Genomic DNA, 12,593 nt, shown 5'->3' on the forward strand with positions numbered 1-12,593 from the left:
CTAGATAATTTGTCGTACTGTCTGCAGTTAAGTTTTCATTATGTTAGCTGTCCAAACGCCGAGGCAAATTATATAGCCAGATTGGGGGAAAAAAAAAAAAAAAAAAAGGCTCCAAGAGGCCAGCTCGTCCCCACTAGGCTGTTTAAAGCCGCGGCCGTCCTCCCCAGACACATTCATCGGTTTTAAGTTATTAATTTGAGAATGAACCAATTTTTATTATACAAAAATCTATGTATAGTTAGACGTAGGTTAGGTGTTTAGGTTCTGTTGGCGATTATTTTTAGTTTTTGTAGATTCAGCTACTGGGAAAAAAAAAGTGCCAAGTAGTACGTTCTATGGCGAGCCCGTCGTGGACTTACCTGGCACAGGCGTTGGGCTGTAACTTTATTGTAACTAACTTTTGTAGAACATGGGTGAAGCATTTATAGCGTTGTGGTTCTAACAAAGTTCGCCAGTGGAACACTTGTTCCGGAAGTGTTCGAACGTCATCAGTTGCGAGTCTTTTTTTAAACCATTTTTTTCATTAATAATCAAGGGGTTTGCCGGGTGGATGGAATGGATTTCTGCTTTTGTTTATGAGGACGGGCAGAAGAGGAATAATAAAGTAAGTAATTATTAAACGAAGGCACTAAGCCGGGAATGCTATGCATCATCAAATGTGCGGGATATTCATAGGGCGTTAAATGTGTCTAAGAATGCCAATAAGAGAATAAAAGCTTACAAGCCGACCGATATCAAAAGGTATCAGTCACCAAGAATTCTATCGATCGACAAGTGACCACGAGGGACGGTCGGAAAGCTAGACACGCCCTGGAAGTCGGGACATTCAACAAGGATATGCACGACCGTAAGAGGGACAATAAGGAGCAGGGCGGCGCTCCATTAGGTGTCCGGGAGTTAAGCGTGTATGGCCAATACGTAACCTCGCCAGAGCCGTTTCCCACCGCCGGTTACGGCGGTAGGAGGAAGACCAGGGAGGAGGGAGGGGGACACTACTCTTAAGAGCACGCAGTTTGTTACCAGTAACTAAAGACCAACGACCCTGCCAACAGCATGCAAGTATGGAGGACTGAATAACTAGGTAGAGGCATGGGCAAAGCGTGTTTATCTTTACGAGCACCGTCTAGAATGAGCCAACCGTTCGTTATGATTTTCTTGCGTAAATTAAGCCTTGTGAAGTGCATTAGGGGTGTAAAGCCAATTATTTTGACTTTGCTATCTAGATCAATTTTAGAATATTAAGTCTCATTTAAATGCTGCAGTTTGTCACTACACGTAACAATTACCAGGACATTCAAATCATACAATACGGCTAGGACGATTTATTTATATTACAAGTATTAAACATTATCCCTAAAAAAATCCTTAAAATTAAAGCTTTTTGAATTTAAGCAAAACTTAAACTATACACTAGCACTTACCATAATCAAATATCTGGCACATTTTTAAGCGATGTGCTTCAGACTATCTGGGTTTATTCTGCAGTTGCAGTCATCTTTAATATCTATACAATATAAAAAAGTTATTACTGTATATTAACCAATATTAATCCTAGTATAATATCGGCATTTATCTAGACAAGCAGTATAGTCCGTCTCTAGGAAAGCACTTTAAATCCGCCTTATGATTAATTAAACTTAAAGTTTGAATAATGCGCTAGGACAAATTACAATTAAGCTAGGGTTAAATAATCGCCTATAATCTTATTTAACAATTATAAAGTAATTGTTAAAAGATTTAAGTGGGCGAATAAATTACGACATTTAATATGACGGGTGAAAAGACGAGGCGACATTATTCTGCAAAATTCTCAGAAAACCAAGTGGCAACATAATCGATGTTGCCGAAGTGATCGCTAATGTCGTTTGACAAATCATATATGGACTTCCTCTGCAGGGCCATGCTCTTTTCCTGCAACAAGAGAATGGTACATCACGTTAAAATTAATACAAGTTAGGAAGTGTGTAGAACAAACCTACAAGAAAATTAGACTTAGGGCTAGAAGAGACTTACCTTTAGCCAGGTCACCGTCTCAGACTCTCCGATCCACTGCTCCAAATTAATAGCCTGAAATACAACACATTCAGTCCACGAATGTGGAAAAAAAATTGACAACTCATTTAAATTATTCCAAGAGGTTTATTTAAACACTTCAAAAAGGAAATTAAAGTGGGGGAAGATAAAGGATTGAACAATAACTTGCCAGATTTTTTAAGTCTTTGACGAAATTTTCAGTCTCTGATTGTAGTTTACTCTCTTCATTAAGCGTCGATCTAGTATGTCTGTAACAAGAATATCCGTTATGCAAATCCTTAAATTTATACAAGACGGCAAGGCTTTCATTAGTCTTTAGTATTTACAATAGAAAACCAAATTAAAAGACAGATTCCCGTCGATATTTCTTTTGTCTAAAACAGCCATTCGCTGAACAATTTGCTAGTACGTCCTATATTGCACTATTGACCAGCTTTGATTGCCTTGCTTGAAAAAGGTTGCAAAAATTGAAATTACATTTACAATAGATCAATAAATTTGAAAAATCTTGAAGATTTATAGCTAAATTAATTCAGTCCGAAGAAAATTCAGGTAACATGAAATGGTTAAATTTAATTGTTAAATACTAAGTACACCACTTCTAAATAAAATCTTTATTGTGGTACAACTGTGGATATGAAGCTTCTTTCAGCGTTGTTTGGATCATAAGGACTGTTGCTGTATTTAACTTTACTAAAAAAAAAAAAAAAGAACCGTGTCCTTCACCCATAACTTACCTTTCCTTTGGGATTTGTGAATCGAAGGGCAGAGGGAACGCTTGCATTAACGCCATTACCGCTATTATCAGGGCAGCGCTTAGTAACCACCGCAGTCTCATCTTTAGCTGCGGCAAAAATCACCATTGAGAAATTCTTGGCAAGTGTCTTTACATGCATTTAGTGCTCTATTAATGTTAAAATAGACTGGTGTGCCTTAATGTCAAATGCACTGTTGAAGTAAACAAAGTGGACCGAATTAAAATTTTACAAACTGGTCGCTGTACTACAGGAGGAACACTTCACTGGTCCTAGAGCATTTGGCGTATAATTGAGCATTGAACAGAGGTCAAACTGAGTAGGTCAGCACCCACAATGTTCACAAAAATTTTAAATTACATTTTAATAGTGATATAGGGAACTATTTGGAATTAGCCACCATCTAGCATTTAGAAAATTTAACAAGTTTGAGAATAGATTGGATAACTTGTGACGGAACATTGTAACGGGACATTACCGCACCAGGCGTGCGCTAATTTGCATTAGAATACCGCAACAATTCTTTATTATGCACCCCATACCCATCGCGTGAGCGGTGGTGTAAAGGATTACAGAGGCACAATCGGTTCAGGAACTGAACTTAGTTCGTTTAGCTAAGCAAATAATCTTTTGACGCTAGTTACACATATGTTATATGGGGTGCAAATTTTATATTTATTCACCCATGACCGATTAAAATGTGCATTTATAAATCCAAATGTACAGTTAATGAGTTAGAAGTCTCATACTACTGTTAGGTGGTCTCGAGAAGTACCTGGAAGTGTGTGTCTTGTTGGCCATACTGGCCATGCCTTTTCTATTGACCTTCAGACCCATTGTGAAGTCCTATTTCAAAGTCAAAATTTTCCCCTTTAAAATTCCCGGTCCCCAATTCAAGCTGGTGCTAAAGACGTGTGATAATTCAAAAGGCTAGAACTAGACAGATCCAGAATTGGACAAGAATATGATCACAAAATGCAAGACAATGAAACAACAGTTTCAATAGTTAACCGTCAATCTCTTAAGACAAAGATATAAAGTCTCTCTATCGGTATATAGACTCGTTCATCGTGTCAGTCCATTAAAAAGGTAAAGTAACTTCTATTACCCACTTCAAAAATAAAAAAGTTGCCACTTTTACACAACTACGCACCGTCTGAATTTAGCATTTTTAAAAACTATGCCTTCAGCAACGATATTTGTCGAATACAAATTAGTTAAAAGATAAATTATTAACTAAATTGATAAGATTTTATTTGTCCAAACTACCAACTATTACACATCCGAAGATACATTATATAATATTTATAATACATTATTACTTACATTTAATATTTGTAGGATGCTCCTTAATGATTAGGTGCAACGTCAAGTACATAAATAAATTATTTTACATAAATGACTTAACATTAAAGAGGAATGAAAGAACAAGCAAGTTTGAAACAAAATTATAATTTTGTTTAAACTGTCTTAGAAACAAAAAATAAAATAAATAAATAGCAAAAGTAAATTAATAATATAAAAATAATGACTAAGAAAAACAATTTTAATTATTATGAGCTCACAAAAAATAATTAAAGGGGAGACAAAAGAAAACAAAATTTAATTAAATTAAACCATATTCAGCTGTATAAGTGTACTATTTATTTTTTTAAGTGTAAAATCTTGAATGTTTGTGACTATTAATCTATTATTAAAGAAGCTGTTACAATGATCCACAATGATAACGTCAGAATCGAATCAAATGGTCAGGAAAGTGAGAATGCTCACCAATTTCCGAGAACGGTGGATCATTCAAGGGTAGACCCCTTATTTATTTATTTATATAGATTGATTGATGAAGATTAAGCCACCCAAAAGGTGGCACGGGCATGAATAGCCCATAAGTGGTGGCCCCTTTTGAGCCATTACCAGTATCAAGAGCTGATACCGGAGATCTATAGCAGTGCGACTGCACCCTGCGTGACGGGTGCAGTCGCACCTCCATTTAAAACTTTGACCCAAATATCACAGTAACAAGTTTATCGCCAATAACCGAACTCAATTACGGGCTCACCATAGCCCGTGCTACATGGACATTTCGTTCTTAGTAGCTAAATCTAAAACAACAACAAACATCTTGTGTATTTTACGGGCTATTCAAGCCCTTGCTACCTCTTGGTGGCTTAATCTTCATCAATCATCAATCAATCAATCGACCCTACTTAACATCACATTCACTCCAAACATCTACTACTCATACCAGTGCCGTCTGTAACGGTTCTATTGTTACGTAAAGTATGGTGACATAAACACAGACACTAAGATACTATATATATATTTGGTCGAATATACAGAAGTACACAGGTGATACGTTGGTGTGAGTTGAGCGCACTGAGCGTTGGTACAGTATCTCGCAAGTGTCTGCTCTAGACCACACTTGAAAGTAGACTAGTTAATGTTTGCTATTCTTGCTGCTTATATTGCTCGGGCAACACCTCACCGTGTTGCCCGGGCAACGCCTCACCTCATTCATCTCCAAAGGTTGACAGGAATATTAACACTATATTTGGAGCGAGTATATTATTGGGATAATCTACTCGCTACACGTCTTTGGGATGGCTTCATCTTCATCAATCTATCAATCTTGTGTATTCTTTTCTTACCTGAAGAAATTGAAATAAGTTTATTGAGGTAAAATACACACAAAGGGATGAGGCAGCTCAAGCTATTCTCACCCCGTTCAGTACATCGTGTTAATACATACATAGACACACATCACAAGCAATAAACATATTACCAAACATTCTGAGAGATAAACATCTACATTTCCTCTTACCTGAAGATGTTCCAGAGTGGAATGAAAAGTTGAAGAAAATATATCCTTCAATAGTTAATAGTTTTTTTACCGTTGAATTTTAGTAATGTGATTGCTCTTCTTAATATTGACACTAAGGAAATAAATGCATAGAACGCTTACACTACAAGATCAACAACGTCAGTAATGCGGTCATATATGTATATATATTTGGTTAAATGAACAATATATAAAGATTGTAACCACTAAAGTTACAATCGATAATATAATCAACATAGCGCCGATACGATTGGCGCCGTTGGCACCAATCGTATTGGCGTATGCCTTTCCATTGGAGACTTTCAGCGTCGTGGAGAGGGGGGACCTGCTGCCTGGGTAACAGCTTCTCCCCCGAATCAACCTACCCTGGCTTTGCGCCCTGGTGAGGCCACTCCAAACCAGACCGACATCAGAGTGCAACTCCATAATCTCCTGAGACTGATGGATGCCTAACCACTAAAGTTATACATTATCATATTATTCCCCACGTGTTATAACACATTTTTCACGTACGTATAAATGTATGCGTATTCAGTACTTGTGCATTAAAGTATATGTAAGGTGAGGTAATTATGGGGAGGAGGTGCAAAGTTAGTACGATTATATAATACTTGGGAGGGATATAAGGGCAAGGAGTTGGGATAGGACTGAGGGAAGAAATGGTGCCCAATTATTTGAACCATCAGGGATCGAACCTCAACCTGCATGAGGGCGAGACCGTCGTTGTACCGACCAGTCCAAGTGTATGAGTTTAAAGGATACGTATTTAAAACTTACTCAAGTTTTTCCAACTTCTCGACCTTAGAAATATTAAGTCTTTGATCATCTTCTTTAACAAAAATGTAATCTATTTCCCCCCTCGCCTCTAGTCTGTATCCCTTACTCTTCATAAAACTTTCAAATTCCAGTTCATAATTGTCTGGATTTGCAATCTCCACTGCGAGGACCCTTATGGTGACCGAGTCCCAGGGCACATTCTGCAAGACCTGTTTCTCCACTCCCTGTATGTCTAGGGACAAGAAGTCGACTGTGGCCACGTTGAGCGCCAGCAGGTAGGACCCAAGGGGAAAGCACTGCGTCACATAATAAGACTTATCAGAGTAATCAAAGACATAATCGAATGCATTTGTTCCCAGAGTAGAGCCCAGTAAATATGAAGCCCCTCGAGTTGTTAATACATTTTGCAGGGCCTTGAAGGAAAACAGTTTCTTCATGCCAACCGAGACTAACACAGACTCCATGGGAAACGGTTCGGGTGAGAGGCAGGTGTTGGATGTCCAGGCCTTACGGTGCTTGTTGACTAGCTTGTGATAACTGGCCGGGTTGGGCTCCACCAGTAGACCCGTCCAACCAAGATCTTGCTCCAGCCAGAGTGTATTAGAGCCTCGCTCGCCGTCCAGGGCTCCGGCCTCCACGAAGAAACCTTCTCGCTGTCCGTTCAATACCTTTGCTACATTCTCACGGATGAAATCCCAAGAGCCTTCATGTTTAATATGAGTATATATGGGATCTTTGATAAGATTGTAGGGCAAAACAGAAGGCGGGTTAAGAAAGTGTGTCTTGATCAAGGCCACGACTCCTGGATGACCAGCAGCCAAGGGGCCACGGATGCGGACACCGACCTCCTCTACCTTGTCCATCCTCAGTATGTTCTGTGGAGAGGCAGAGAAAGAGTTAATGTAGTAGTAGTAGGCATCCATCAGTCTCAGGAGACTATGGAGTTGCGCTCTGATGTCGGCCTGGTCTGGAGTGGCCTCACCAGGGCGCAAAGCCAGGGTAGGTTGATTCGGGGGAGAAATTATTGTAATAACTTAGAGATCATGGTTATAAGATTGGTAGATAAAGATAAGTAATAGTAACATCTAAGAAACTGCTGATTATATGGATTGATCTACAGGACCGAGGCTCTTCTGGCCTGCTGGTACAACAGTAGGGTAACTTAGTGCAACTTTTGCTTATTTTATGTTTGAAGTTTTCCTTAAGTTCTTCACTTATTATTATTTTGCTATTAGGTAATCCAGATTTATAATCTGGATATGAATTTAAGAACATAAAAAATTATGAGAAACAAATAAAGTGAGTCTCAAGTGAGGTGAATGTTAACTGTGACCTTGTTGGCTTCCCCTGAGGTCACTTCCTCTGAGGTCACTGTGGCTCTGCTCTTTGGCACTGTAGATCCGGTCTCGCCCGTTGGCACTGTCGATCCAGTCTCACCTGCTGGTACTGTCGATCCGGTTTCGCCTGTTGGCACTGTCGTTCCGGTCTGATCAGTTGGCCCTGCCGTTCCGGTCTGGTCAGTTGGCACTGCCGTTCCGGTCTGGGCAGTTGGCACTGCCGTTCCGGTCTGGTCAGTTGGCACTGCCGTTCCGGTCTGATCAGTTGGCACTGCCGTTCCGGTCTGGTCAGTTGGCACTGCCGTTCCGGTCTGGGCAGTTGGCACTGCCGTTCCGGTCTGGGCAGTTGGCACTGCCGTTCCGGTCTGGTCAGTTGGCACTGCCGTTCCGGTCTGATCAGTTGGCACTGCCGTTCCGGTCTGGTCAGTTGGCACTGCCGTTCCGGTCTGGTCAGTTGGCACTGTCGTTCCTGTCTGGTCAGTTGGTACTGTCGTTCCGGTCTGGGGAGCTGGCACTGTCGTTCCGGTTTGGTCAGTTGGCACTGTCGTTCCGGTCTGGTCAGTTGGCACTGCCGTTCCGGTCTGGTCAGTTGGCACTGCCGTTCCGGTCTGGTCAGTTGGCACTGCCGTTCCGGTCTCACCTGTTGGCACTGTCGTTCCGGTCTCACCTGTTGGCACTGTCGTTCCAGTCAGGTTCGTTAGCGCTGGTGTTCCGGTCTGGTCCGTTGACACCGTCGTTCTTGTCTGGACAGTTGACACTGTTAATAAGGTCTGGACCGTTGGGACTCTCAATAAGTTCTCGACTGCTTGCACTGCCGCGCCTGTTGACACTGTCATGGCGCCCCATTCAGCGGCCTGTTGTACCGTTGGCACTGTTCCGGAGCCCAATTGGCCCTCCTGTTGTTCCGTTGGCACTATCTTCGAGCCCCCCTGAGCGCCCTGTGGTTCCGTTGGCACTGTCTTCGGGCTGGACTGGCCTTCCTGTTGTCCCGTTGGCACTGTCCTGGAGCCCCACTGGCCTTCCTGTTGTCCCGTTGTCACTGTCTTGGAGCCCCGTTGAGCGTGTGTTTGTGGGATGAACACAAACCGGCTCCGGTCATAAATGACGACCTTGAAGTAAGGGTGGATTGAGGTCCGGTCAGGGTCGGCGTCCCCCATGGGGAGGTCCATGGCCCACAGGTGACCGCTGAAGCAGGCCATCAGCAGGCGGGAGCAGTTGGAGCATTCTGGGGGCTCACTAGGACGTCCTTTGGAGCCTCTGGTGCGTCCTGGGATCCTTCTGGAGCGTCTTTGGGTCCTTCTGGAGCGTCTTCGGGTCCTACCGGAGCGTCTTCGGGTCCTACCGGAGCGTCTTTGGGGCCTATTGGAGCGTCTTTGGGTCCTATTGGAGCGTCTTTGGGTCCTATTGGAGCGTCTTTGGGTCCTATTGGAGCGTCTTTGGGTCCCACTGGAGCGTCCTGTGGTCCCACTGGAGCGTCCTGTGGTCCCACTGGAGCGTCCTGGGGTCCCAATGGAGCGTCCTTTAGTCCGACGGGAGCATCGTTTGGTTCCACGGGCTCCTAGGGTTTCAGTTGAGCTTTTTGAGGTCCCAAGGGAGCTTCCTTTGGTCCCACGAGAACCCCCTAGGGTCCCACGAGAGCGCCCTGGAATACCACGAGAGCGCTCTGGGGTTCCACGAGAGCGCCGTAGAGTTCCACGAGAGCGCCCTAGGGTCCCACGAGTGCGCCCTGGTGTCCCACGAGTGCGCCCTGAAATCCCACAAGAGCGCCCTGGGGTTCCACGAGTGCGCCCTGGGGTCCCACGAGTGCGCCCTGGGGGCCTACGGCTGTGTTTTGGGGTTCTACGGCTGTGTCTTGGGGTTCTACGAGAGCGCCCTGGGGTTCTACGAGATCGTCTTGGGACCCGCCAACCTTTCATCACCACCGTCAGCGTCCTGGGGTCCCAAGTCTTAGCCCGCCCCGTTCGTACCAGCCCGCCGTGGAAGTGCTTCACTTTGAATGTTGTGGTGGCGTCGGTTGCTCCTGGCCTGGAGACCGGAGTGACCTGCAGCCCGCTGCCACTCTCCTGGACTATCCAGCTGCCGTTCACCGGGCAGCTGGGTATCAGTACCGGCAGCTCCCCAGACACTCCCTCGTCCCCAGTCTTCACCATCACGAACCCCAGCGACCCCGTCACTCCCAAGATTTCCACGTGTCCCTCCGCGGAGTCATCCGCTACTTTCAGTGAAGGTTCCGACTCCTCCGCTTCCTTCAAATGGTCCTCCACTTCCTTCAAGTGGTCCTCCACTTCCTTCAAGTGGTCCTCCACTTCCTTCAAGTGGTCCTTCGCCCCCTTCAAGTGGTCCTTCGCCCCCTTCAAGGGGTCCTCCGCTCCCTTCACCATGGCTAGACTACATGTCAACCCTCCGACCAAAAGTAATGATACTAAGATCATTTAAGAATAAATTCTGGAAGAATGTTTATATTCTTGCTGGAGATGTTAGTTGTAGTATCTTACTTCATTTTTGCCGAACTAAGATGCTTGTAAAGTGAGATGATAGGCTTGAATGTAGGCATTTCAGGAGGGGGGGGGGGGGGGAGGAGGGGAGGCAGGGGGTTGTTTGGGGGGTGAGTGGCGGCGGTGTAACTTCAACTAATTCTACACTTCATCACCTTCTGTACCTTTTACTACTTTCCCTCTCCTTCACCATCTTCCCTACCCTTCGCCATCCTCCCAAGCCTTCACCATCTTACTTATCATTCCCCACCTTCCCTGCCCTTCACCACCTATTCTACACCTCACCATTCTCCCTTCATATATATATATATATATATATATATATATATATATATATATATATATATATATATATATGTCGTACCTAGTAGCCAGAACGCACTTCTCGGCCTACTATGCAAGGCCCGATTTGCCTAATAAACCAAGTTTTCCTGAATTAATATATTTTCTCTAATTTTTTTCTTATGAAATGATAAAGCTACCCATTTCATTATGTATGAGGTCAATTTTTTCTTATTGGAGTTAAAATTAACGTAGATATATGACCGAACCTAACCAACCCTACCTAACCTAACCTAACCTATCTTTATAGGTTAGGTTAGGTTAGGTAGCTGAAAAAGTTAGGTTAGGTTAGGTTAGGTAGGTTAGGTAGTCGAAAAACAAATAATTCTTGAAAACTTGGCTTATTAGGCAAATTGGGCCTTGCATAGTAGGCCGAGAAGTGTGTTCTGGCTACTAGGTACGACATATATATATATATATATATATATATATATATATATATATATATATATATATATATATATATATATATATATATATATGTATATATATATATATATATATACATATATATATATATATATATATATATATATATATATATATATATATATATATATATATATATATATATGAGAAACTAGCGAGTGAACTTTTGTCATAAACACAGAATATTCTCGAGTTATACCTTTATTGTATTAGAAATTGTTGGTTTAAAATATAAAGTCCATGCTTAAATCGTTTTCTTTGAAATGGTCTGAAGAATTTGGTTTTCTGTAATTGAAATTCTAGGGGATATTTAAATAGTTTTCGAATTTAATTTTCGCGTTTGACAATAATACAACGTATTAATGTAACTAAGCCTAACAAAACCTAACCTAATCGTGGATAGGGAGTAGATAATAGCATTAATTACATAGTGCTTTTGTATATATTCAGCATTTTCTCGATATATCATGTTTTTTTTATGCTGATGTTCAAACAGCTACTAAAGAACACATATATTCCGCTTCATCTTCATATTTATACATGTTTTTCATGTTATATTTGATATAAAATCCATCTTCCTGGTATATGTTTACACAAGGGAGTTTTTTTTTATTATTATTTTCTACCACAGACGTGGCCACACATTTACAATGCTAACCAGCATATATACATTTTCTTCTGTCCTCCATGGACAGGGTTAGAGATGTATTAAACATATAGTTCAAGGGGTTTATTGAACAATCAACCACAGAAGGTGATTGTAGTGCTTTTAAAATGCTAAGCTAACGCAAGGGAGTGACGGTGAGAATACCCAAACGCCTTACCTGTGTGAAGAGCGTCGCTAGCACGGCCATCACAACTATCACACACAGTCTTACAGCGCTCATTACACCGCTTGTTCTTCCAACCATTGTGGTCTTCTTCTTCCTTTTATTATACCTTATTCTTTGTTGCTCTGGTAGTGTGATACTTTGGTTTGTGCATTTAGGTGAATATGGATGGGCGGAGAGTCGATCTCTGGTGTGGTAGAGTGGGCGGTGTTGGAGGTTTTGAGGGCGGTCTCTGAGGTTTTGAGGGCGGTCTCGGAGGTTCTGTGGGCGGTCTTGGAGGTTCTGTGGGCGGTATCGGAGGTTTTGAGGGCGGTCTCGGAGGTTTTGAGAGCGGCCTCGGAGGTTCTGTGGGCGGTCTCGGAGGTTCTGTGGGCGGCCTCGGAGGTTCTGTGGGCGGTCTCGGAGGTTCTGTGGGCGGCCTCGAAGGTTCTGTGGGCGGTGGTGGGTGGGAAGGAGGAGCCGGTCTCTGGTACGGCGGTAGAATGTGCGGATTCGCCGGGGCTCAACCTACCTACCAAGCACCCACGTATACACATATATTAATGACCAATATTTCCTTGTACGCTTTCCCGTTGCGTTTACACACATGGAAATTTTAAACGCTAAATTTGTCATTGAAAAACAAGGATACAATGTAAACGCTGAAATATTTCATCTTTTAGATATCGTGTCAATAAGGAGTAATGGAGAGGCTTTTAGAACATAAAAATATTGCCTTTAACATGTCTCTACAAATCAAAATATTTGGCTATGCTACC

General features: G+C 42.5%; 3 protein-coding genes across 3 annotated transcripts in view; 1 reads left to right on the top strand and 2 right to left on the bottom strand.

Moving 5' to 3' along the window:
• Window positions 1-12,593, top strand: part of E(Pc) (Enhancer of Polycomb) — a 112,939-nt gene that overhangs the window by 1,492 nt on the left and 98,854 nt on the right. The window lies entirely within an intron of this gene.
• LOC123770416 (uncharacterized) lies at window positions 1,308-4,137 on the bottom strand. The gene is made up of 5 exons (XM_045762261.2): window positions 4,116-4,137; window positions 2,772-2,878; window positions 2,204-2,282; window positions 2,014-2,067; window positions 1,308-1,911 (listed from the first exon to the last, which is right to left on the bottom strand). The coding sequence occupies exons 2-5, from the start codon at window positions 2,870-2,872 to the stop codon at window positions 1,795-1,797; spliced, it is 351 nt and encodes a 116-aa protein (XP_045618217.1). The 5' UTR covers window positions 2,873-2,878; window positions 4,116-4,137; the 3' UTR covers window positions 1,308-1,794.
• On the bottom strand, window positions 4,797-12,232 carry LOC123770305 (protein Star). The gene is made up of 2 exons (XM_045762030.2): window positions 11,830-12,232; window positions 4,797-7,277 (listed from the first exon to the last, which is right to left on the bottom strand). Exons 1-2 carry the CDS (start codon window positions 11,914-11,916, stop codon window positions 6,399-6,401), a joined length of 966 nt encoding a protein of 321 aa, XP_045617986.1. The 5' UTR covers window positions 11,917-12,232; the 3' UTR covers window positions 4,797-6,398.

The sequence above is a fragment of the Procambarus clarkii genome, chromosome 42 (genome assembly GCF_040958095.1).
Source record: "Procambarus clarkii isolate CNS0578487 chromosome 42, FALCON_Pclarkii_2.0, whole genome shotgun sequence".
Lineage (NCBI taxonomy): Eukaryota > Metazoa > Arthropoda > Malacostraca > Decapoda > Cambaridae > Procambarus > Procambarus clarkii.

Bases quoted from the DNA above. Each gene is read 5' to 3' on its own strand.
- LOC123770416 (XM_045762261.2), bottom strand. From the start codon at position 2,872: ATGAGACTGCGGTGGTTACTAAGCGCTGCCCTGATAATAGCGGTAATG. The intron at 2,283-2,771 runs GTAAGTTATGGG...TTCTTGTTACAG, and splicing joins TCACAAATCCCAAAGGAAAG to ACATACTAGATCGACGCTTA. The intron at 2,068-2,203 runs GCAAGTTATTGT...GTTGTATTTCAG, and splicing joins TCAAAGACTTAAAAAATCTG to GCTATTAATTTGGAGCAGTG.
- LOC123770305 (XM_045762030.2), bottom strand. From the start codon at position 11,916: ATGGTTGGAAGAACAAGCGGTGTAATGAGCGCTGTAAGACTGTGTGTG. The intron at 7,278-11,829 runs GTAAGGCGTTTG...GCCTCTCCACAG, and splicing joins TAGCGACGCTCTTCACACAG to AACATACTGAGGATGGACAA.